The following is a 25,012-nucleotide window of genomic DNA, read 5'->3' on the forward strand; positions in this document are numbered from 1 at the left end:
TGTGAATAACTTTGCCGCTGTATGCTTGTTGGCATCAATAAGACATGAGGACACGGAGAGAGGGACAGGTCTTTGATTTTTAAATAAGTCTCCTCCACATTGTGTGCATGTGAGCTGCATGAAAACACCCCAGCAGTCGGACTTGCACATTGATTCTTCAATAAACAGGTTTAAAACTGCTACTGCAATGCATGAAGCAAGCAATATTCATAATCAGTCACTGAATTCATGAAACAAAGGTATTTAATTTGCTTTACAGGTTTTAATTTTAGTAAATGATTAATGGGTCTGTAAGGCTTCACAAATTTGAAGTAAAAAGTTTTACAGCTAAGACTGGATAAACAGCTCCCTCTGGCGGTCAAAACAAAGAAAACATCTATTTTAACCTAATGGGGAAAAACGGTTCTGCACATCTTCCATGTTCAAAGCAATGTTTAGATATTCTCCATTAACTCATGACACCAACTGTTTTTTTTTTTTTTTGGTTTGCATATATGATATTGTAACAAAAAAGCATCAAAAGACATTTTTTTTTATTTATTTAATTTAATCTGATTCTCTTATATTGATCAATATTAACAGTGAACTCTCTTTTTAGTTTATAAATTGGGTGGATATTTGTGATAAGTTTATATACATTAATGTTTCGGTGTTCGAATAAAAGTCACTTCCAGGTTTTTTTCTTGTACACTTTTTATTTTATTTTAAAAGGAATACTGATTATCTCATTCCCAAACCTGACTTGACCAATAATGCAGATCCAATTTACCTCAAACAGGTTGCCACAAATAAAAAGAGCATTAGAAATAACTAAACAAAACTAAAGTACTAATCCAGACCTCACCGGCTTTTTTTTTTCCCGTGGCGTTTCAACACAGATTTCTAATACAGGCAGTTTATGCAGCAGTTTCTTACTCACATTCTCTCATAGTCACAATGTAACATGTAATGCTGCTAAAGTTCGATTTGACCCAAACTTAGACAGACAGGCCCAAAAAAATACGAACAATGGTATATGAAGACAGACGGCTTAAATTTGGTCCCAAACAACCAGAAGGAGGTCAATAGGAGCCCAAATAAAGAGTTAATATTCCGTACCAAATAATACAGGTGCTTTAGTTGGTCCAACAATAAAAAATAGATTGTTAAAAAGTTAGTTATCTAAGCAAAAAGATTGGTTTGAACCAATCGAACTGGTTTGTTTTGACAACTTTACTGAGCAGTCTTGTCCTCTGTTGACAGAGCCTGCTCTTTCAGTTAAAATGGAAAAAAAAAGGGTTTAAACCATAAACAATAATTAACACATCTGAGTAAACATCAAACAAGTATCTTACATATTTATAATAGTGTGAAGGGAAAAGATTAATTGCACATAATTGTTGGTTAAAATTTAAAATGAGACTGAATAGCACAAAAAAATGGCACAGTTATTAAAACCACATAATTGTACATTTACATTTTTTTGTTTTTTACATATGAAGATTAAAAAAAAACAACAAAAAAACAAGGAATAAAAATGTAATAAAAGCTGCAAAGAAGAGTAAAAAACTAAACAGATTAACAGAGTGTGTGTACAGTTTTAAAATAAACCCTTGCTCTTCTTCAGGTTCTTCTGCTTCCAGTTTGGCAGGGCGTTGAACTCGACTCGACTCATCTCGAAAAGCGTCTTGCAGGAAAACAAACGGGACACACAGAAATCAGAACATGGTTCTCTTACACACACATCAAGCACAGTGAGGGCGTGATACCTTGAAGTCCTGGTCTGACAGGTAGTCCTCCAGCCGTAACGGGTCCACTCCCTCCGGCAGAGGTTTGCTGGTCAGCTCCTCGATGGAGTACTGCTGCTTGCTCAGTTTGGACAGAGCTTCTTTCACCAGGATCACTTTGCTCTTAGAGCTTCCACTCTGCATTTAGTTAAAACACACACACACACATGCAAGCAAACATTTAATATAAGACATTCATTTACACAAGAGGATGATGATGATGAGGAAGTATTTGTTAGTGACCGTAGAAGTGATGCTGGTGTTTTTCTCCCAGTATGGGAAGATGTTTGTGAAGGTGAGAGGCTCTAAGCCTGCGAGGACCAGGTAGGCCCGAGGGGGGCGCCGGGGATTCTTCTCTGAAAATCAGCAGAAATATAACAATTGTAATGTTTATTTTCGGTTTAAAAGTCTCGAGCCAAAACCAATTTTTATTATCTGCTGACAAAAACAAAAACTTAAAACAAAACCAAACAAAATCAGCCCTTTTGTTTGGAAAGGGAACTTTATTCCAGGAAAAAAAAGGATATTTCTGCATTTCCTTCTCCACATTTTAGCACATTACAGTTAAAAATTCACTTGAGCCAAAGGGCCAAAATACACGCGTGTCAGCTTTAACCTTTGCAGTACTGCAGCACGGTTTCCATGGCGCACTTCCTCTCGCTGTCCCAGCGCATCTTTGCAGATCCGGTGCTCTGGGTGTCGTCCGGCTGCCAGCCCTGCCACAGATACACCTCCATGCGATTGTCCAGGAGAAACAAGGCTGACAAAGAAATGACATAAGAACAAAAACATAAGATGGACTCCAGCAGAAACAGATAACTGTTAAATACAGCTGCTGTAAAGAAAGTACATGTACTTTAGGAGATAAAGTTAGAGTTTCCAGGTTTAATGTTATGAAGAATGTTCCTGTTTGTCTTTCTAATAATTGCTCCTGCATTATGGAAGAATGTGATCCATCCTGTTTGATCACATTCTGAGCTTTAACACAAACACTAATAATGACTAAAGAGAAGTAGCATCAGGAGAAACAACCCACTAAAATACAGAAAGACTTTAAAAATGTAGAAATATTTCTGAAGTTCTTTTCAACATAAGATTGATTTCATCTCTCTGACTAGAATATTAATTCAAAATATCACAAATAGAAAATCTGTCTAAAGAAATCTGAATAATTTGGAGATATCTTAAAATTCACTTTGACTAGTCAAAGTTACGGCTACGGATATATCTAATTAAATTTGACATAGACATTATTTAATTTGATATGTTTAATCAATTAATCAGATAAAAATAATTAGCACATTTTGCTAATTTTTCATAATTGACTAATCTCAATCAATCCCAATTAATTGTTACAGGTGTATACATCTCCTAAAAATACATTTAAAATTTCTTTAATTAGAAATATGACTAGTCAAAGCAAAAACTGATATGTTTAATTTAATTTATAACTAGTCATAGTTTATTTGTTGACATCCGAAATATGTTTCAGAGAGTCAGTAATTAATTGCAGATATCTTGAATTAAAGCTTCCATATAAATTAATGGTTAATCTGATTCATAAACTAATTTCAGATATCTGGACTACTGAGTGTGGTGAAGCTGATTTTATGTTAAAAGAGCCTGCCATACATATGTGCAGTGAAGCTGTTACCTGGCTGCTGTGCGGAGTAGAGGCTCTCCTGCAGGAAGGGCATCGCCATGATGCCCTCCGTCACCCTGGCCGGGTACAGCAGCTCCTCTCCTCCGAACATCCCAGAACTGGCGCTCAGTCGGAACAGGCGGGGTGTGTAGTTGTACTTTCCAGGATCTTGATAACAAACACACCATCACCGATGATGTCTTCCATTTAGCACTTTGCTAACTCCCCACCAGCACACCAACGTCCAGCCCTTACCTTCCAGCATACAGTCATAAGCCTTCTTGTCCTGCGGACCTAAAGCCTTCAAAACCTCCTCAGGCTCAGAGCCTTCCTCCACCTCCTCCACCTTCAGCTTACTGCTGCTGTTCAGTCCCAGCTCAGAGGGACACCTGAGGGAGAGACAGACCTATGACTTCCCTTCAGGAGACAGTGAGGCTGTGAAAACCTTTCAGTTTCATCCCAAATCCTACCTCTGCGTCAGTTTGTCTGCTGCTCTTTTGGCCACCTGCTTGGCGTCTGCATGGGCTTTGCATCCGTGCCACAAGTAGAGGAGACCTTTCTGAGCGTTAAGCAGCACCAGGCTGGCACGAGAACGCAGGCTGGCATGCTCACACACCACCTCCACCAGGGAGGCCTCCACCGCGGCCTCGCCGCGCGCGCAGAACAGCCTCCAACCACCTGGATGCAGCAAGCAGAGGGTGTTACTGCTGTCAGGATATGGGAGTTCAACGAAGAGCTTCCTGGGTGTTTTTATGGAAAAGTGCAGCAAAATAGGAAGACTTGTTAGTCCTTCAAAATGTAAAACAAAAGTTCACAATGAACTGCCATTGTGGGTTCTATATATGAAACGTGCAGAAAACCAGAGGAAAGGCAAAAAACAAGGAAAGAAAAAAGAAGAAAAAATTGATAAAGTAAAGAAAGTACATGAGGAGGGAAGAAGCTATAGATTGAAGGAAAGAGGAACATGAGAAATAAAGGACACAAGGGAGAAAAAAAGGATGCAAAGAAAGCAAAGACAAGAGAAAGAAGGAAAGCAAGAATATGAGGGAAAAAGGACAAAAATAGACGAGGGAGAAAAAACAAAGGAAGGAGAAAATAAAGGACCAATGGAATATCATAAGAAAACAAGAAAAGACATGAGGGAGGAAGGATAGATGGAAAGAAGGAGTGAAGTGAGGCAAGAGGGACATGAATCATGAAAGTAAGGACACAAGGGAGGAAGAAAGGATTTGTGCAGAAAAGAAAGAAAATGAGCAATGAAGGGAGGAACAAAGTACAGACAGGAATAAATAAACAAGGAGAGAAGAACAATGCAAGAATGAATGCAAAAAAGATGGAAGAAGGGAAAATAATGTTGAAAAGGAGCAAAGAAAGGCCAGAAGAAGGTGGGGACAGTAAGGAAACGAGGAAGTAAAAACATGAAGGAGGAAAGACAGAAGGGATAAATGAATGGGAAAAGGAAGAATGCCAGGACACCATTTTCCACTCTGTTTTATCTTTGCATATTGATCCCAAAGGGAAAAATCAAACAATGTTGCTGTCATTGTGAGCAGGAGGCTGTTAGCATCAGGAAATGACCTGTTTGTACCTGAGCTGCTAGGAGCGTCTTCTCTGCTGCCCTTATGGATGATCAATCCTCCCTGGAAGAGCTGCAGGAAACATGGCGGCTCCTTTCCCTGAGTTACCAACACCTGCGCCGGCCAATCAGAAACAAGCAGATGGAAGTCTGAACATTTCACAGGAGGAAGCATCATGTGTTTGGATGTTTTTATTGACAGTTAGTGGCGAGCTGACCTGTGACCCCCGGTGGCTGCCCAGCTCCACGGTCATCAGGGCAGACGTTCCTTTCTCGCTGGCGCTGGAGTGCCGGCCTTGCCAGAAAAAACATGCCGTCCTCTCTCTGCCGGGAACCGCTGCGCTCAGTTCTCCAGGTTTCTGCCGCTTCCCAACTGAGACGGATCAGAAAATCCAGTGTGACCCGGAGAATCAGACGCCCTGCTCTCCCTTCTGATGGTTCGACTCATTTTCACGCGACTCACCGAGGGTGGTGATGGAGTATTTCCAGCGGATGATGTAGGCGTCGCCCTCGTGGAGTTGGCCCACGCTCTCCTCTGGAAGCTCCTCCTCACCGTGCTCCTTGATGTGCCATGCCTCCACCGCCACGGTGGCCAGATCCGCCTGCCTGCCGTCCTCGGTCTTCACCAGGCCGTAGCCTCGCTGCACGTCCACGCCCTCCAGGACGGTCCGCACCGGGTCGGCTTCATTGTCCAGCAGCGCTTTGGCGTCACACGGCTGCAGCTCCAAGTCAAGCGGGGAGCGGAGGGTGGAATGTTCCGGGCTCTGAGAAAAAAAATAAAATACTTGGTTTTTGTTTCGTTTCTGCATATTCGAAAATATGGTGGAGCAAAGCTCTCAAGTACAATGTCTTAGTACACTTAAAATGAGACAAAACTAACTTATAAGTAACTCTTCAACAAGTAGCTTCTTTAAGGGAATAATCTCTTAATATTGATGAAAAAGTTCCAGTTTCTCTGGCAGATTATTTCAATATTGAAAAATAAACAGTAAATATTTCCAAATACAAAAAATTATCAAAATAAACTCACCTATGGACAATGTTCTAAGCTGCGCGCCTGCGCAATCGCGCACTGCTCACATATTCTCAGCGCACAAGAAAATCTATGTAGCGCATAAAATAAAGTCCAACGTAAAGTGGACATTGAGCTCAAACATCAGTTTTGACTATGGACCAATAAAATGTTTTTTCCGAACTACTTTGCGATCGAACTCAGTGAGTGACAGGAATCCAGCCAATGATACGATACGGTTCACTTTCGCTACGCAGCCAATCAGCGCATGCTGTGTGTATGTGGGTTACGTGCCTTGGTCATATGCGCCGTGCAGGTGAGAATAGTGCGGTAGAGTTAAGAAACGTGAAAGCCATCACCTTATCATGTCTACGTGGGACATCCACTCACCAAGCCAAAGTAAAAAAAAAAATAAAAAAAAGAAATGCACTTCTTCTAAGATCAAATGGAATCAAATCAAATGAAAGGAATGTTCTGCATTTGATATTGAAATGTTGAGTTCAGACTTTTGACTGGATAAGCAGACATTTGTACACTGGCAAAGAAGTATGAGGCCATTCTCCTCCACCCACAGATTATGGAGGCCATTATCAGTCAATATGCTGAATTCAAGTACATAAAGCAAGAAACAGACTGACCATCAAGCTGGGCTAAGTGAACAACCACTGGGGAAGTGAGAAGGGCAGACGTGAAAAAAAAAACTGTAATTAAATATTTTACAAGAATTTATACTGCATCACAAGCTACAGAAAACATTTCATTGTGCAAAATGTGAATGTTTTAATATGAACAAACATTTATGTCTGAAAGGTGTAATGTCTCATTTCTCACCCTGGCTGAAGCAGGACTCTTACTTATAGCATGCATCTCATGAACAGCAATGTTTTCTTTTCTTTTTTTTATTTTAATTGAGCAAATCACTTAAATTAAAATCAAATGAATGAAAATTGCTGATGTAATTAGATTTTTTTAATAAGCCATGCAACTTTCTATGATCCCAGATTTATGATACTTGTGCGTGGCCACGCAGTGTACACTGATGATGCTCACAGTGGTCCTCAGTGTGCTCAGGAAGCTTGTGTGTACGCCCAGACACATGAACAATTAGAGGGAACATTGCCTATGGACTTCCTAAAAAAAATTATTTCCCATCTTAAGGAGGGGAAAAATTATTTCAGAAAGCTGAAATATTTTATTTCAAAAAACAACATTATCAAAAATTAGCAATTGGAAGTATATTTTATCCAGTAATATTTTAAATTAGAACAATATTTTACAGGAAGTCAAATTTTTCATTTCCATGTAAAATGGCTGAAACATTACTGCTGAAGCAGTAAAGCGTTATGTGGTGATGTGTCCATGATAATATAGTTTTTTTAAATATAAAATTCCACATTTTCTGCTTTTCCTACTTTTAAGGGTGTGGGGGGATTTTTTTTAAATTAAGGACATTGATTAGCTAAATTTAATGTCCTTCATTTTTGATCATTTCAAATTAGCAAAAAATCTCAAGCTTGATGATGCATTGTTGGCAGTGAATGCAAAATTATTTATGCTTTCTGTCTAAAACAGCATTTGAAAATGAGTACTGTAATTTATTACAATTAATTTACCAAAATGTGTCCTGATGTCTACAGCTGATCAGGCTATGATGGAAAACAAGCAATGAAGTGGTAATAATGACCGACTCCAATCAGCTTTATGACGAGTACGCTTGGTGGCGGCTCGTTCCGGACTCCTCTACCTTGACTTCCTCTGTCTGAGCCACTTCCTCTTTCTTCCTCTCGGCCCAGTCCAGGAACTTCTCCCTAAACAGTGACGTCTCGTTGTGCTCCGACAGCCGGCCGAACAGAGTCCAGCTGGGACGCCCCTCCCCCTTCCTGTCAGTCACACGCAAACAAACTTAAAACACACGCAGCACCATGTGTGTGTGCAGCTGTGCTGGAGCAGATTAACCAGTAGGGGGCACCAAATAAACATGAAATAATGCAGCAGACGTTTTTTCTACATTTATGCACAACTCAAAGGCGAGTAGCAGGAGTAATCATGTAAATGAATCTTTGGCGTCATTAACTCGTCATACTCACTGAGGTACGTCCGTATTATTGCCGGAGGAATCCAGAGGGTTGACTCTGCAGCTGCTGTAGTCGTAGCTGCCACTGTAGAGCTGTTTGCCCAGTTTGACAGCTACTTTTCTGTCACCCAAGGGCACATCTTTTCCGTGCCATACATACACTTCACTGCCAAAGTCAAAGACTAAAACCTGGTGTGTGGTTTCAGCAAAAGAAAAGAAGATTGTAAAAATTTATTTAGCAACAAAAACAGCAAAAAAACATTGTAAATGGGCAATATAGATTATCAGGAGATGGAGATGCAACAATCTGGCTTCTCATGTCAGATTCTGATTCAGGATTAGGACTCATTTTGAATAATTCAGGTGATAAAGCCCAAGGAGAAAAGAAACAGGCTCTTTGATATGGAAAATGAAGAGGGCATTACATGTCAAATAATGTCCCTACTGGGAAAAAAGTTTCTCATTTTAGTCTAGTTTGGATTGCCAAAATTATTTCTATTTGCAGCATGTCAAAAAAAGAATCGTGAGCAGAAATTTTGTGTCTGTTTTAAATTGCAAATAAACAGGAAGTGGAGGGAGGGAGCAAGGAGAACAGATTGTCGGGTTGGGAACTGAAGTATTGCACTAATTTAGTTACAAAGGCGGTAGAAGTAATTAATTCAACTGACGATCATAAATGACTGAAAAGGGACATTTTTAGAAAGTGTATGCAAACATTTGGTTTTAACTGTGTAAACCTAAACTTTTGGATCCATTTCATGAATGATACTAAAATTTATTCAAGAATCACCTCAAAAATTATATTTCACGATCTAACCTGCAGAGCTAGCAAGGGAAAATCTCCCGATCCTGATCTCTGGTTGACTGACTGGTGCATCTCTGACAGAGACCCGTTTATTAGTGACGTTACCTCTTTAGAATCGAGCAGAGACACACTGGGGATGGAAGCCCAGGCATCTTCATGAGGTACCAGTTTGTCTCCCTGGAGTCTGTAAACCCCGTTAGAGTCCACCACCCCACTCTCATAGAGCTCGTCCTCTTCTGGGTCCCCTGCCCCTGTTAGAAGCACAGATGCAGAATGTCAGTAATAGCATCACCGGTTTACATACTCTGTTCATCTGAAACAGAAAGGTTTGGCTTTCATACCTCTGTATTTGGTCTTTCCGCCTATCAGGCTCCAGAACTCTTTGGCCCATTTGCTTTCAGAGTTGATTCCTTCCTCCAGTATGGATACCTGCGGAGCCTTGCAGCCAAGGTCCCTCTTGGCTTGAACAAAAGACGCCATTTCCGACGCCTGGCCAAAAAAAAAAAATAAAAAAGCATATTTAACACATCGTATATGTGCATCAATGGAGGATTTACTGAAAGTATCTTCAAAGTGCTCCGTGCAGGACGGATCCAGTGCAGCCCTGTCTAAGATTAGCGCCAGACAGTCTGTTATCAGTCTGAGGCATGTCAGATTGTGCAATGATAGAATGCTGATTTACAGCGTCTCATAGAAATAAATAAAATGCTGAAACTTAGCAGCTTTCAAAGTCTCCAGAACGCCTTTTGTTCAAAGTCAGAAATTTGGGTTTAGCAGCATTATCAGTAGAAGGTGTAACAAACTACTATTGTAAATGCTGCACAGTGCATGTCATTTGTTGTGCAATGTTAAAGGTGATGACAGCCTTTTGGTGGCTTTGTTCGACTTTTGCAACTGGACTGGCTCTGCTGCATTCTCCTCATAGACTGTCTGCATGCGATAAAATAGAATCAGACTGAAAATACAAATAACACGGCTTTGGTCAAACTGTTTTCATATTTTGTGCATCGTTCTTCTAACATTTGTAGAAATGATGAAGAGATAGAGAACATAGCTGCTGTTGTACTGAAAAGCCTAAAGAAGTCACATCCAAGAGCTTGAAAAACAGAACAAATACAAGATTTGTACGCATTATCGTTTGTTTAATGTTCCAGCAGGTTTTCCCACAGCAGGACCTTGTTTTCTTTATTAGAGATTATTCATCAGGTGAACTGCTACCTGTTTAAACATGTCAACAGAAATTGTGAAAACCCCCTTCTGGGAAACTCTGAAGCGTTTGATTCAGTGTGAGCTTGTACCTTGGCTTTCTCAATGACGTTGGCGAATTCTCCACTCCACATAAAACAGTGCTTCGGGGTTATGAGGAGGAAGCAGTCCCCACTGTTCAGCGAGCGCGCCGTTGGTTCAACCAGACGCACCTGGATGTGCCTCCGACCTGTGGACCGCAGCAGTTTTCACTTCCATTACCAGGGTCTCGAAACGGTTTTCATTTAAAATGAGATTTCGCAGTCATCTGCGGCCATTTTCAAAATAAATTTGTGGTAGGTATTTTTACGGAGGGAGGAAGAGGTTTAAATGTGGTTTTGGGAGATACTAGACACTTGAAGGAAGGAACGAAGTAAAAGTGAGGACACAAGGTATGGAGGAAAGCAAGGAAAGAATAGGGAAGGGATTATGGAAGGAGATAAATTCAGAAAAAAGGGCAGATACAAGAAAGGATTGAGGGAAGGACAGAAGACAAAGAAATTCTCAAAATACAAATGTTTCTTCCCTAGTTTTCTAGACTGAATGGCAACCCTGAAAAAAAGAAACGGCTAATAAAACAAACTTTAACCATAAAGTTACAAAAGTCATTTCTTTTTATTCTTCAAAATAAACCACTCATTTTTCTTATAAAGTTGTGGTCACCATTAATGTTTCACATTGCGCAGTGAGAGAAAATTCTCTTGTGTTTTCTGACCTTTGATGCGAATAAGCATGAGTTTGTGAAAAGGCACGGCACTGTTGTTAGTCACGACCTCTGTGGACTTCACGCTGCGCAGGTTGACCTTGCGAAAGTTCTCCTTGCTGGCGAGCCCAGCCAACGCCACGTCTGCCAAGTTGGAATGTTTCGCCACTTTGTGGGAAAGAAAACAAATAAAACAAAGACGTGATTATTAAACTGTACCAACAATAATGCCTCTTTTCAGGCATTAAGTAACTTATGTGCTTTAAGCAAAGATATTATTTCATAGTAAGATTAAAAAGCATCAACAATACTTCAGTAGAAAGTGCTAGAGATGAGTCAGGCTTTCGTATTACTTCGTTCATCTGATCTCGACTAGACAACGCTTGTGTTGTAATCCTGCCCACAACCTCAAATGCAAACTATGAAAAAGTGCACGGGCAAGAGTAGTCTGCAGAGTAATGAAGACATGCTAACAACCTACGATGCACCATAAAAGTGTCCAGCAGCTGACCACATCATCTTTAAATACACCCAACTTGAATCCAGTGTCAACATTTTTAGAATACATGTTTTCAGTTTCCATATGAACAAGTACAGTCAGATACTCAGGGCTTTTTTAAAAAACATTTTGTCACATTATAATTACAAACTTTAGACCAATACAAACCTGAGCAAATTAAGAAAATTAAGAGAAGATAAATGTGGAAAAATCCAAAAGAGCGTCTTCATTGCTTTGTGATTCAGCTTATTTGCCGGATTGTTCTAGGTAAATGTCTTATTTACTTTAGGGAAAAGTGAGCAGACTTACTCCTCTCCACTTGAATCCTCTTGGTCTCCACTGACGCCACATTAAGCCTCTGCTCGGTGTAAACCTGCCGGATGTCGTTACGGGCAGCGAGAGCCCGCAGGGGATTCCTGGAGCCCTGATTCCTTCTGGCTGGTCGCACCGCTCGCTTGTGCTCTGCTACCGCTGAGGTCAGCCTAGAGACGAAATGCAACAAAAAAGTATTTTATTTATATTAAAACGTAAATACAACCTCACTTTCTTAACAGTTATGGACAGCAAAACTGTGTTAGTACAAAACCGGAAAAGAGGAAGCAAGTATTTTCTAATGAATCAGAGATGATAAATACCAAAGAGGATAGACACATGGGATTGATTTAAACTAACTTTGGTGTATCAGCCTGGATGTCACTTAGATCTTCCTCAGTCAAAACCACGCTGGACTCCAGGAGAGTGGACGGAGAAACAGGTTTGTAGAAGTTGCCAAATGTCTCATCATCGTCCAGAGTCATCACCTCTTTCTCCATTTCTGCTGTCACCTCGATGGTGGACGACTTGGCTTTGCCCACACCTAATCCCATGGAGCCCAAGAGGAATGCCAGGAAACAGGAAGAATGAAGTTAATTTTCTTAGTAAAGTAGAAAAAAAAAATCTGGAGACCTTCAGGAATTTATTTGTAAACAATTATGCCGATGTAGTTTTAGCTCATGACTTAGCATAGTTTCAAATAAGAGTAATGTGCAGCCTTCTTAAATAAAATGAATTAGGGTTGTATAATATATTAAAAATATCTAGTCATTCATATCAGTGTATGTACATTTGAGATTGCAGAAAGCTGTCATGCAGTGGTGGGAACAGTTCCGCTAAGATGCTAATAGTGGGACTAATTTTTCATTTAGTGCTAGCTCACTGAAACCGTTTAGTGAAATTATTTTCTGGAAAAATTTGAAGTGCTGTTTACTTCAAAGAAAATTTCTTCTTTCCTCTGTTTTTCTCCATTTTTTTCCTATGCTTTATTGACAGAGTCCAAATAAACATTTAAAGTAAATAACAGCACAGATTGTACCTTTATTGTGGAGTTTGTCGAGGAAGGACTCCAACTTGTCGAGACGTTTATCTCCCTCCACTTTGACGTCAGTCCTGCTGGAGATTTCTGCCCAGTGGACAGCAGATTTAGTCAGTCCATGTGAAATCAGCAGGCAGGTTGAGGCACATAAACAGTCTCCTTAAACCACTAAGACCAGGTTTAAGAAACAAAAGCATCACAGTTGAATCCCAGACAATACCTTCATGTGGTTTCACAGGCGTGGCGTTGGACTTCTTGAGAGTGATGATAGGTGGCTCATCCTTGGACACGAGACCTGAAGCCGCACAACATGAAAGTTATTTTTTTCCTGGTTTTTCAAAGAGCTCCAGTATTAGTAGCTTGTGCCAGTTGGTGGTTGCAGTAGCTCAACCACTTTGAATCTTTATTTGGATTAGAGTTTCTACTGAGCTTTTGTCCCTTTTCCTGAAAGTTTCCTGCAAGGTTTTATTTGCATCTTTTCTTTAGAGATGTTTGCAAAGCAAATTGTTGTATCCGACACTGGTCATCAAAATGCCTGCCAGGCCTAGGGAGAGCTGATACCAATACAGCCGTACAGCAAATAAATAAATTTAAAAAAATACCCTACCTTTCTTGGCCATTCGTCCAGCCACTGTGAACTGAACTGAGTCATTGGCTGCTCCTTTGCCTTTGCTCTTCCACTGCTCCTCTTTGTCTTTCAGGATCTTCATCCTCTCTGCCAGTGACATCTTGGGCTCCAGGTCAACATTGGACTTCTGTTGGATTCAGATACGACCCAGTAAGAACTCTGCGAGAACACCGATTTTGCCCAGCGCAGGTAGATTTCCATGCAATATATCTCACATATTAGGAGATGTACGAGGATACAAGAAAAGTATTTGCATGACACAACCTGATTGTTGTGAAAGTTAAAAAGATGCATTCAGATTCTGGCAGGATACAACCACAAACATCAATGTCTTTTTTTATTATGTGTATGAGCTCAACAAAAATGGATGTGTTGGATTTTATTTCGGTTCTTCAGCCAATAAGAGGACACATACAAAAAAACAAACAAACAAACAGTTTTTAAATTTTTACTTTCTTGCCAACTGTGCATTTCAAATAATTCAATTAATTTGATAAAATTTGTGATTGTAAGATGAAAAAATACGAATAAGTTAAATTGGTGTGAAGTTTTGAAAAAGAATGCAATGTTCTTTTTGCAACTTAAATATATTAATATCTGCAAGAACAACTTGGTCCTCTTGTTTTCTGTTTTACCACACTTATTTAAAGTTCATTAGGTCCCTGTTCATTACCCTCTCCTGTTATGTGAGCATCTAAAGTCAATGATTCAAAAGTAATTTTATTAGGACACTGTAACTTAGCAGCATTAAAGTAAATATAAAGACCCCTAAAAACACATTTACAGCATGTTAAGATTACATAAAAACTATTTCTATCACAAACTCGTTTTTCTGTAATAATGAGCAACTCAATGATGAGCAATTCACTGCGACTGGTGACTTCATTTCAGCAGGAGGTTACAGCAGAAGCAGACCCATCAGAAAACAATTCCAAGAGAAAACTGTCTGCTTGAAAAAAGGACTTGTCGAGCATTCATCAACAAGTATTCCCGCTGTTATGTGTTGACGTGAAACGTGTCACATTCTCTCACTTCAGAGCGACTCTAAGTCAACTTTAACTGCTTGAAATTAAAGTAAAAGATAAACAAATGTTCAGGACTCCTGCAGCTTAACAGCGAGTTGAAGTCCCAGTGGACGTTTTTCTTTGTGGCTGAATGATGATCTGTGGGATCTCCTGACTGTTGTCATCTTCAGGCTCTGCAGTCATTTTAAGCATTTGCAGATGTCTGCAACTTTAAAGGGGAAAACATGTTGGGATGAAGCAGTGATGAAAAGCACTCTGGCATGGGAAAATAGACGTGTTGGCGTTCCTTAAATCTTTTAATCATCACACTGAGCCTGATTGCTGTCATTCCACAGAAAGATTTGAAGGAAAATAAAAAAGTATATTGGATTCTATTTAGCAATGTAGCATATGCAGAGTTGATGATTTTCAGACAAAGGATTTCCCTCAAAAAGAGACAACTTTATTTTGTAGTTTTGTCTAATAAGAGACTAGACAGATATTACAGCTGACATTTACAGGAAGCTGTTGTTTCTTGCATCTTTAAAGAACTAACCACACACAGAAAAAAAAGGTAAGTATTTTTCCTTGGTGACATAAGAAAAAAAGTTCAAAGAATCCCATTCGATCATCTTGATATACTGCAAACTGTTTCCAATCCCATTTCCGCTTCACACACACCCACATACTCGCAAACACATATGGAAAACAGAACTGCCATGTCTGACTGCCTGTCAGTTGGGAGTTTAGCATCTCACCCAAGGGTGGATGAAACAAGTTGAGCGACTGAGCCAGAGCCCTACAAAAATGCTGGAGCTGAACATCAAAATGAGGTTATTGTTTACTTTGCGTGTAAAAAGAGAAGTTGAAGGAGATACGGGTGAGTAAAGCCCTCTTTCAGGCATGTGCTGCATTTTATTGAAAAGATGAAAACTGAACATCTGCGTCTTAATGAGCAGCCTGGAGGCTTTTCCTTACATTTTCCTATGACATTCTGAGAAAAGCCAGTCCCTATAACATATGTACATAGGTGACAGGAGTAATAAAAATTAAAGTGCGTTTAAGAGTTTGAGAATGAGGTGAAATCTTAGTCCTGAGTTTGCTTAAACGACTAAACGTTCAAACCCAACTATATTTAACACAGTGCGGTAATAAGTTAATTTTTCATCCACATGACAATCGGGTTCAGCATGAATGTCAACATGTCCGCATATAGAAGTCCTCTTTGTCCCTTTTCTCTCTGCCGGTCAATAAAACGATGCATATCACGAGTGACCAGCAGAACACTGAGGCTCTTACAGACTGATTAAGACATTAATGGTATGCTGTCATGGTACAAACACCCAACAGCTTCTTCAAATAAATGCATCATGTTTTATAAAACTTTAAATGCTTAAAGCACCACATTAGAGACACTTTTAATCCCATTTTGTGATGCTACCATATATATATATGCACATGACTACCTAAACATGAGCTCTATTACATTCTTCTGTCTGGTCATAAACTACAGCTACAAACCTGTCTGGAGTCAATCACAGAGGGGAAATACCTTGGCCTGACGGGTCCCCCGAGATGATGAGGCCCCCTAAAAAGTACAGCTGTACCCTTCACCGTAAACACAGGTATAAACCACCTGTGAAGCAGCAAGATGCATTTACCTTAGCTCTGACTTCTCTGTGAGAAAAAAAAAGGGAGACAACTTGTCTGGGACATATGCTGCATGAAAAAAAAAAATCTACGTAGTAGGGCTGCCCCAATCAACTGGTGCCGATTTCTTTCATTTTGTGGGATCGGCGACAGGCCTACTTGCGTCAAATCGATCTTATCCAATTATCTCTCTCTGGTTTCGGGCAGACCGGTCTGAAAATCAGCGATAGCTCCATTTCCATTACAAATGTGTGCAAAACATTGTCAATGAAAATGTTTCACCATTATCCTCAAACTACTTCTTGTCTTCTTCTTTGTGGCTTGCAACATCTGCTCATTGATTATGTGACTTGTCTGATGTGAAAAAGGTGTTTCCATTATTGCTTTGCAAAATAAACTAAGTTTGATTCATCCAAATAAAACAACCCCGTCCCAGAACCAAAACTTTTCAATTGAAAAAAAAGTTTGTGTCAAAATATATTTTCAAAATCTCAAATTGTGCAGTCGTGTGGTCAATGGAAGCAGTTTTCACTTTTGACGCAAGAGAGGGCCACAAAACGACAAGGGCATGGTTAATAATCAGTCACACCACTGTTGCTAACTTGCCAACTTTTCAGACAAAATAAATGAATAAATAAACACATAAATAATTGCTATTGGCCAAAATTGGAATTGACTGGTCAAACTTTTCAAAGCCTGAAACTGCAATCAGTGCATTCCTAATAGTAAGCAAGCCCATGCTAAACAGGAACATGCACCATTTCATGTGCACACACTCACCTGAAGAAATGAGGAAAGGTAGACAGGCAGGTGTCAAAGTCAAAGAAAGGAGTAGAGTCTGTAGATGTAGACAGGAGGCACAAAGGGCAGGAGGAACTACGAGAGCAATAAAAGAGTAAAAAACATAAAGAAAGGAGGAAAAAAAAGAAGGAAAATTACAAGCGGAGAATGGGGAAGATGCAAATTTTACATGGAAGACTACAGGAAGCGTGGGTCATTTTCTTAGCATAAAGTGAGTGGGGTGGGAATGTTCGTATGCGTTTGGAGTTGCAAGGACAACAAATCATAATGTGCGCAAATAATTTATCTTCAAAGTGGAAGGATATAAAATCAGCTTTCAGATCTAAAAGCTACAGATGAAAAAGAAAAAAACATTAATGCAGCAGGCTTCTACAGATAATCCTGTTTTTGTTGATTTGTTGACTTATTACAGGTGTATAAAGCAAAGGCATCTTAAAGGAAAATCCTGCATTTCGAAATTATTTATAGATTTAATTTAAAATGTTTTAAAAGTCTAAATGTAGGACAGACTTTCATTTATAGCCAGAAAGCAGCTTTTTCCATGTTTGCTGATCTTTAAAAAAACAAAAACAAAAAAAACAACAAGACGTCATCAGTTATCACAACATATGACAACCCATTAATCGTCATGACTCAACTTGCCTCGTTTTAAATCAAATTTACAACCAGGCATCGCTTTACAACACCAGGGTGTAGAGAAAGGGTTAGCAGGTCTAACAGGAAACATCTGGACCTAATCACAGCCTCAACCCTACATGTTTTATTCTTCGTCATTTCACATTTCAACCAAAGAGCACAAACAACTGATCTAACTGCATAAGCTTGAATAAAAATAAACCAGAAATTCAAATAAACAAAACAGTTTTCTCAAAAGAGAAAGAAAAAAAAATGTTGCAGGAACGACCATGTGTGAGCTGAGGAAGAGATGACTTTGGTGCCCGTAACTGTGTTCTTCAGATGTAGACACATTTAAGTCAAGGCCATAATTTCTGACAGAAATAAAAGGAAAAGCCCAATAGACCTTCTGGACAACTGTTTGGCCATCGCTCATGCGTGAGAGCGTTGTAAATGCACATTTTTACACCATTGATGGAAAGTTCACAAAATCTCCACAGATTTGTGCTGATGTATCATAATCAAGACCGACCACACAAATAAAATATGACATCATAATTCAGCATGTGACAGAGGAGGGGAATAGGGTCTAATTTTGTTGAGCAGCTTTTTCCAGACTTGGAGAGGATCTAAGGTTAGCTCATCTTTGGATGAAGTTTGAGCTCAAACCAAAAATCCCAAAAGGGGATCACTGATCTTCACAGACATTGAATCAAAAGATGCTCTACATAGACACACAACGTGGCACTACGTCTGGAGTTCAATGAGTGGAATGGTTAAAAAAGAAAGTAGCGTGTCGTTTACTTTCCAATTACAAGCTCTTTTGTGCAGGTGCTTATATTTTCACTGAGAAGAGTGTGTGGGGTGCATAAGATGATAACATGAACAACTAATCCAGGATTTGTGGTACAAAACTGTTTGACCTGAAGGTTCATACAAATATTGGCGAGAAATTCAATTATGTGGTGAACACAAAAAAGCTGGCATGCGGAGAAATCCATTTGTCCAACCTTGAGAACAGAAGAAAAAAAGTGAGCAGAAAAGCCAGAAAAAGAAGGAAGCATTAGGTTGGAGGCTTTTCAGGTATAGAATTTTATTTTTACAAGTGGAGGGAAGCTGTGGGTTTCTATTCTCTTCGGGAGGTAAGCTGAGCTCTGGATCTCCGCTCTTAAACCTGCTGCAACCCCAGAGCTCTGAACCACACGCTCTCCTGGCAGCAGCTGGACGAAATATGCTGATTAAGCAGTCGGAGAGACATGTCCACAGCCAAGTCGCCCCTTATTTCTGCACATAGCCAAGTAGAGGCTGAAGTGTTTGGCTGGGTTCGCTCATTACTGCCACTTCTCCGAATCCCTAAACAAAATTTGGTGCTATCATAAAACCGATGCAATGCAATAAATGTGGCTTTTATCATCAAAGCCTGAGTAAGAAAACAATAAATATGCTCTTTGGTGTTGTCATGTCAGAAACAAACTAATGAATGTGAATGATTAAAATCATACCACCAAACGCATAAAATATACTGCTGTGACCCTCCAAGGCCCAAACACTTTCCATATATTGGTTGTGCCTCATTACTTCCCAGAGAGAAAAACACCAGACACTTCCAGAAAATTAAATATGGAGGGAATACAAGAAAAGACAAAAATGAGAAAGAAAGGAGACAAAGAAAAACTAGAGGAAAGATGAAAGGAGGAAAGTCACTAAGAAGATAATGATGGAAAGAAAAGAGGACATTATTTTTCCTCTGTTTATACATATCCAGTGAAGAATACTGAAATCAGATTTTGAACTGGGTCAACCATAACTTTCATTTCAGCTTGCAGATTCCTTGATGGTGCTTCAATGTTCTTAAAAAATGTTCAACTTAAATTTGGTTACACTTTATTGCCAAATCTGTTCAACAAGCAGAAAATTTGAAGCAAATTTTGTATGTTTTATTTGACTCTTGTCTTTAAATAAAAACAGCTTATTTTGGTGCAGTGTTTGTCTGTGATAAACCCAGTGTGGGAACTAACCTTTTTCTTCCAGGCATTCTCAGCATCGTGAAGCTGGTTGAAGCGATCTGCCAATGACGTTTGGACCACCTGGGACGACGGTTTGGACTTCCTTGTTCTGTCTTTCTTGTCACCGTCCTCGCCAGACAACACAGCTAGTCTGAGAAAAAGAAAAGGTGTTATTGTAATTATTGCGGAGTTCTTCAAACTTTATCCAAACAGTGTTTGCTTGTCTTGTTACAAAACTTTATTATTTTTGTGTCAAAAGTAAAAGTAGTGAAAAGATTTCAGAATAAAATCCAACTATCAGAACCATTCTACCAGACTATCAGGTGTTTTATTTGTTGGAATTTCACCGTTTGATTCCATCACTATGTTTGCGTCTGTCCTAACCTGTGTTTCAGCGCGGAGCCTTGACTCTGATCCAAACTGCTCTCCAGGTCGTCGACGTCCTCAGACACGGTCGACGTGGTCTCCAGGCTCTCATCGGGCGACGGACTCCGCATCTCCTCAAAGCTCTCTCTGCTGCTGGTGCTGTCGCCGCTGTTCTTCTCCTCTCTGTGCACGCTGAAGCTGCCACCATCTGGGATGTCATCAGTTGGTGAATCGTCCTCTTTATAGCTCTCCCTGCTGACCTCTTCCTCAACATCCTCCTCTTCTTCCACTTCGTTATCCTCGTCTTCCTCTTCCTCTTCTCCTTCCTCCTCGCTCTCAGGGTGGCTCAAGGTGACGCTAGTTTGCCGGGAAGGCAACCCGGTTGACATGGCCTCACTCTGGTCCGACTCCACACTGGTGGAGCGGCTCTTCTTTAGGATTCCCTTGATGCCTTGAGGCCCAGAGTCTTGGCGCTGCAGCCAAGGTGCAGACTGGCTGAGCGGACTGGAAGGGGGTGACACATCTCTGTTCTTGCTGGGGGGAGAAGCTCTGTCTGAGAGGAAACTGAAAGGCTGCAGCAGGGGAAGAGACACAATTTAACTGTCAGTACAACATAAATTTTGTTTCGCCTGGGGACGATAACTCTGTAAGACGACAAGTTTCAACAATTTGTCTTTCTGTTTATTCCACAAAAAAACATTGAAAACCCCAAAGTTTGTTTTGCGGCTCTGAGCCAGCTCCTGCCTTTGCTCCATTTCTCTCCATTTTGTTGCCATTTCGTCCTTTCCTGCTTCCATTCAGTACATGTAAACAAGCTAATTTATTAAAAAGAAATGACAATTATTAGAATATGTTTTCAAAACCTGAATTTTATAATTTTTGTTTTAAACGAGTGTAAAGGCTCAATGTTTCTGAACAAATCTGAAATACAACTGAAAAAAAAAAAAAATTCAAACTTTGTACCCTTTTGATTGAAATCAAAAACATTTTTCAATCTAACAGGGAACATATGTTGAATAAAATAAAGCATCTAAAAATATCTAACGCTTTAAAGCTGTGATCAGGAATTTAAGACTCCAAGTGTGAGCTCAGTATGTTATCACTTAGGAGAGCCGACAACAGCTGGAACAATCCCCACACATTGTACGGACGGGCCAAAGGTTGGGAGGGCGTGCTGATTTAGGAGGAGAAGCAGATTGTGAGAGCAGGCTGGGTGTGACAATGTAATGCTAACCTGGTGGTCTTCTTTAATAAATACTGGAGCGCAGAGTGTAGCTGGCTGCGTGTGTATGGGGTGAGTGTGTGAAGTTAAAATCATCACCTGTGGGAATTGGTTTAAAATCTGGGCAAAGTATTAACATTATGTCTGCTTATGGGAAAGAAGGAGTCAGGATCTATGTTGTAACTCTACATTTAGAGTACGAATTATAGACTGAAAGTGGACTTCCAAAGAAAGAAAGGAAGGGAAAAAAAATCTAAACTGAACCAGGCCTTAAAAACGCCCAGCGAAACTTCAAGGTGCGTAAGAGTTTAGGAATTGGCTTGCATGAGGTCTTTTTCAGTGCAGGAAAATACATTCCATCCAAACACAACCCACAGAGATCCCTTTAATACTGTAGCTGAGTTCATAGATTTATGAAAAAGCGATCCAATTCTTAAGCAAATGTTTTAGCTTTTGAGCTGTACAATACATCAAATTTCACATTAAAACTGACCTGTTTCTCCTTGGCAGTGGCAGTGTTTTCCTGCTGCTCCTTCCAGGAAGATTCCTGTGTTGACTCTTCCATTGCCTTTTCTTTATCAGCATTGGAGAGGCTGAAATTATACAAAAATAATGCACAAAACTGATGGAAAAAATACACAAAGATGGGTAACAATGTAGATTTCATTTATCAAAAAACATAGGACAGAAAAAGCACATTAAAAAGGAAACTTACAAAAACACATAAAATTCAAGCTGTATGATACATAGGTGTATATAGGAGAGGCTGAGTTTCACTATAACTAAGCTAATTATTAATATAGATCACAATTTAAATGCTTGATTATTTAGTTGTTCTAATATAGTTGTAAAATCGCATTTTAATGTTACACCTCCTCCTAATTCATATAATTTACAACCCTTCAGAGCAGAAGGCATAGCAAAATGTTTTGAATGTTAATTATAGTTTCCTCATCAGAACGAGCTGAAACTAGTATCGGCAGATCAGAGCGTCACAAAACCAGAGATCGACAACATTCTGGAGTGCATTTACTTTGTGCATTCTGCATTTTTTTTTTCTTTTTACCTCATTTAAAGACTATGAAACAAATAGTTTAGTCAAAATTTATGTCAACATTTGCATCAGTCATTTCAATTTGGGAAAACAACAAGACACAGTTAGACCGACGCTTTTGAGAGCACCTTCCTGTTTCTAACAAGTTCGTTTCTAAACCAATGGGAAACTGATTCAGCATAATCATAAGAGTCAAATCTGTTAATGGTAATGGAAGTCCACTTATAAAGAGCTCCTATAGTTTTATTGACCACTCAATGTGCTTTACACTAAGAGCCACATTTATACAAACACTCCATGCAGGATTTCTGTCTCTCCATTACACGCAGATCGTTAATGACAATTACACTGTCAGCATATTCCTGGAGCAAACTTTGACATAAAGAAATTTAAGTCAAATAAAATGTTTATGTGTGGGAGGTAGTGGTAGAGCAGCTGCCCCATATTCAAGGATAGTTCAAAACATAAAATCCACAAAAACTCCAAAAAAGGGAACTTTCTTTCACCTCAAGCTTCACATTTTTAAAGCAATGACTAACATCAATGTGTTTTTATTTAATGCGTTTTTTTTTTTTGTTTAAATCAGTGAAAATTCTTATTTTGTGTAACTAAAGTTTGCTAAAAGGACCAGCGACAAAGTCTTAAGAGGAGACAATAACATGAACTCAAATGCTTCCTGATTGGGCGGGAAGCTGAACAGTATGAATGACGATTCAGACTTTATGCAGACAATAAAGAAAAAATGAAAGAAAACTCAAAGGTTACAAACTGCACTGCTACAGTCTGGCTATCAGCCCAACATTCACTACGGTTTGGTGCAAACCATTGTGTGTTTTTATTTTTATAGTCTCATGCGGGCTTGTCCTACAGGTTTACCTGCCTGGTTTATCCCTTCAGCTGCTTATGACATTTGACAGGCGTTCAATAGGATCTGTAATAACCTCTGCACTCCATTCAACATGCTCTATTTGCTGTGCGTGGGTGGGACTGCTTTCCAAGTTGTTTCAGTCTATTATTAGTGATGTCTGTCCCCCAGCTCACAAATGTCATTAGAAAGCATAGAGGTCAGATAAAAATTGAATAAAACAGTCCCACCCACGCTGAAATCACTGAAGCGCTCACCTGGTGGAAGTTCCCTCTCTGTCACTGCTGATCAGTTGATGGTTTGTGCTGTCATCACAGCACTGGGTGCTGCTACCATCCACTTTTACCTCCGGTTCCTACAAATACAGAAGTGTTGGGGAAATAAAAATTATGCCAAGATATGGAAGCAATCCTGTCAGAGTCCTACTCCAGCCGTAACGAATATCCCGATAAAGGAAGTGAGTGAATAAATAAGACTCCACCCCTTCTTTTGAGAATGGCAGTTAACCCTTGCAGGGCTCCAGCAAAGAGAATGCTGCTCAACTTAAGGAATATATGTATATATAAAAAACAAAATACTTAAATGCACTAATACTAAGTGTACACTTTTGAGTGAATGCATTTTTAACAAATTTGCATCCATTCATCTTTTGTCTGTTGCAGTCGGGTAGCTGATGGAGAAAAAATCTAAACATGAATGGACTGGTTTCCAGATTTAGAACACAGAAGTCCTAAAGTTCAGGAATTTGTTGCACAAAACTAGAAAGTTGCCTATTTGGAATTACTTTGGCTTTAAACGGGATAAGAGAGGTAAACTACAGGATGTAAGCAAAGCACTTTGCCAACTGTTTCAGAGAAGGACTAAAGCACAACAAACTTCCTTGAGGGTTAAGTTTTGATTATGCTACGCAATCACCAGGTGCTGCAGCTCTGTCGTCGAGCTCTGATAAAGGTTTTCACCAGCAGAAATACAAATAAATACAAAAAGGATAGGAAACTTAAACTTCACTCGATTCAACTGAATCAGTTAAGGAGAATGCCTTAATGAATGAACTTGAAACATATTTTAATTTCTTCTCCTAGCTGGGTTCAAAACTACTACCTGTATTATAAAATGTCACAGTATTTTTCCTTAAAAGAAAAAAAAAAAAGAATATGCAGGTTGACAAAAAAACGAAAACTGAAATTGATCAGAAACCTGATGGGTGCATCTCCTGATATAACTATGTAGCAACTTGTTTTAGCAAGATACGGGTTACATTTTCACTTCAGGGACCCTTAGCAGGAACCACTGCAACTGTTATAACTCTCCTCTTTTCTAGTGCATGTGTCAAGGTAAATATCATACCCAGGTGGACATTTATGCCAGAAAAAGGTCAAGTAGGAAGAACATTTGATATTATACTGAATCTGCAGAGTAGACCTTTTGGGATGGAGCATGCAAAAAACATTTTGGAAAGATTGAGTTTTGACAAAATTGTATTTCAGTCATCTCAGTTAAACTCCCTCATTGTTCATATTTTCTGCATATTTCAACTGTCATAGATTATAAACCCTAACCCTGTCTGTGAAGAGTCAAACATACATTTCACTGTCAAAGGTTGTATGTTGGAATGCTGTGGAGCATCATTGAAAATTTTGAATCTATGGTTATTGAACAGCTGGTTGTAATCCTTACGGATGCTCAGTCCATCTCACCTCTGCAAAACGTATTGAGTGAAGCCGCTGTGCAAGACTCCAAAGATACATGGCATTTTATTTTCATGAGGGGACCATTCTGTTCTTTGCCATCTTAGCAGGGTACTGGGCAGGAGAAAGTCAGGCAACATTCAACATCCTTGGATGTAATTTACATAAAGATCCTGTGAACTGGGTTCTAGGGCATAAAAACTCTAGATAGCATGAGGGATACCAAGTTAGGATGCTTTTAAATGGCTTCAATTCTTTGTAAATGGCTCTTAAGAACCCATCTGCAGATTTTTAAAAAGGTCTAAATGCAGAAAACAAAGAATTTTAAACTATATACTTGCTGGGATTAATGTGGGCTCTGAGGCATGTTAGAGGCATGTCTAGAGTTGTTCTTCTTTCCCGTGAAAACAAGCAGCGATACGTTTCCTTCAGGAACGTTC

General features: G+C 39.5%; 1 protein-coding gene across 1 annotated transcript in view; it reads right to left on the bottom strand.

Annotated features, from left to right (window-relative positions):
- Positions 1-656: 656 nt before the first annotated feature.
- The window catches only part of LOC129353337 (supervillin-like), a 49,156-nt gene continuing 24,800 nt past the window's right edge, over positions 657-25,012 (bottom strand). The window contains exons 5-29 of the mRNA XM_055022617.1: positions 23,142-23,239; positions 21,459-21,558; positions 19,762-20,315; positions 19,390-19,528; positions 13,281-13,428; positions 12,894-12,968; positions 12,674-12,760; positions 11,995-12,178; positions 11,632-11,804; positions 10,836-10,991; positions 10,174-10,310; positions 9,217-9,364; positions 8,981-9,126; positions 8,084-8,259; positions 7,741-7,876; positions 5,448-5,748; positions 5,203-5,357; positions 4,997-5,099; positions 3,879-4,086; positions 3,664-3,797; positions 3,421-3,576; positions 2,383-2,526; positions 2,010-2,122; positions 1,749-1,904; positions 657-1,666 (exon numbers count right to left, since the gene is read on the bottom strand). Coding sequence (XP_054878592.1) covers positions 1,580-1,666; positions 1,749-1,904; positions 2,010-2,122; positions 2,383-2,526; positions 3,421-3,576; positions 3,664-3,797; positions 3,879-4,086; positions 4,997-5,099; positions 5,203-5,357; positions 5,448-5,748; positions 7,741-7,876; positions 8,084-8,259; positions 8,981-9,126; positions 9,217-9,364; positions 10,174-10,310; positions 10,836-10,991; positions 11,632-11,804; positions 11,995-12,178; positions 12,674-12,760; positions 12,894-12,968; positions 13,281-13,428; positions 19,390-19,528; positions 19,762-20,315; positions 21,459-21,558; positions 23,142-23,239 — 4,014 coding nt within the window. The 3' untranslated portion in view covers positions 657-1,579. The remainder of the gene's footprint in view (positions 1,667-1,748; positions 1,905-2,009; positions 2,123-2,382; positions 2,527-3,420; positions 3,577-3,663; positions 3,798-3,878; positions 4,087-4,996; positions 5,100-5,202; positions 5,358-5,447; positions 5,749-7,740; positions 7,877-8,083; positions 8,260-8,980; positions 9,127-9,216; positions 9,365-10,173; positions 10,311-10,835; positions 10,992-11,631; positions 11,805-11,994; positions 12,179-12,673; positions 12,761-12,893; positions 12,969-13,280; positions 13,429-19,389; positions 19,529-19,761; positions 20,316-21,458; positions 21,559-23,141; positions 23,240-25,012) is intronic.

This window comes from Poeciliopsis prolifica, unplaced genomic scaffold, assembly GCF_027474105.1.
Source record: "Poeciliopsis prolifica strain line A6 unplaced genomic scaffold, Auburn_PproV2 SCAFFOLD088, whole genome shotgun sequence".
In the NCBI taxonomy this organism is placed as follows: domain Eukaryota; kingdom Metazoa; phylum Chordata; class Actinopteri; order Cyprinodontiformes; family Poeciliidae; genus Poeciliopsis; species Poeciliopsis prolifica.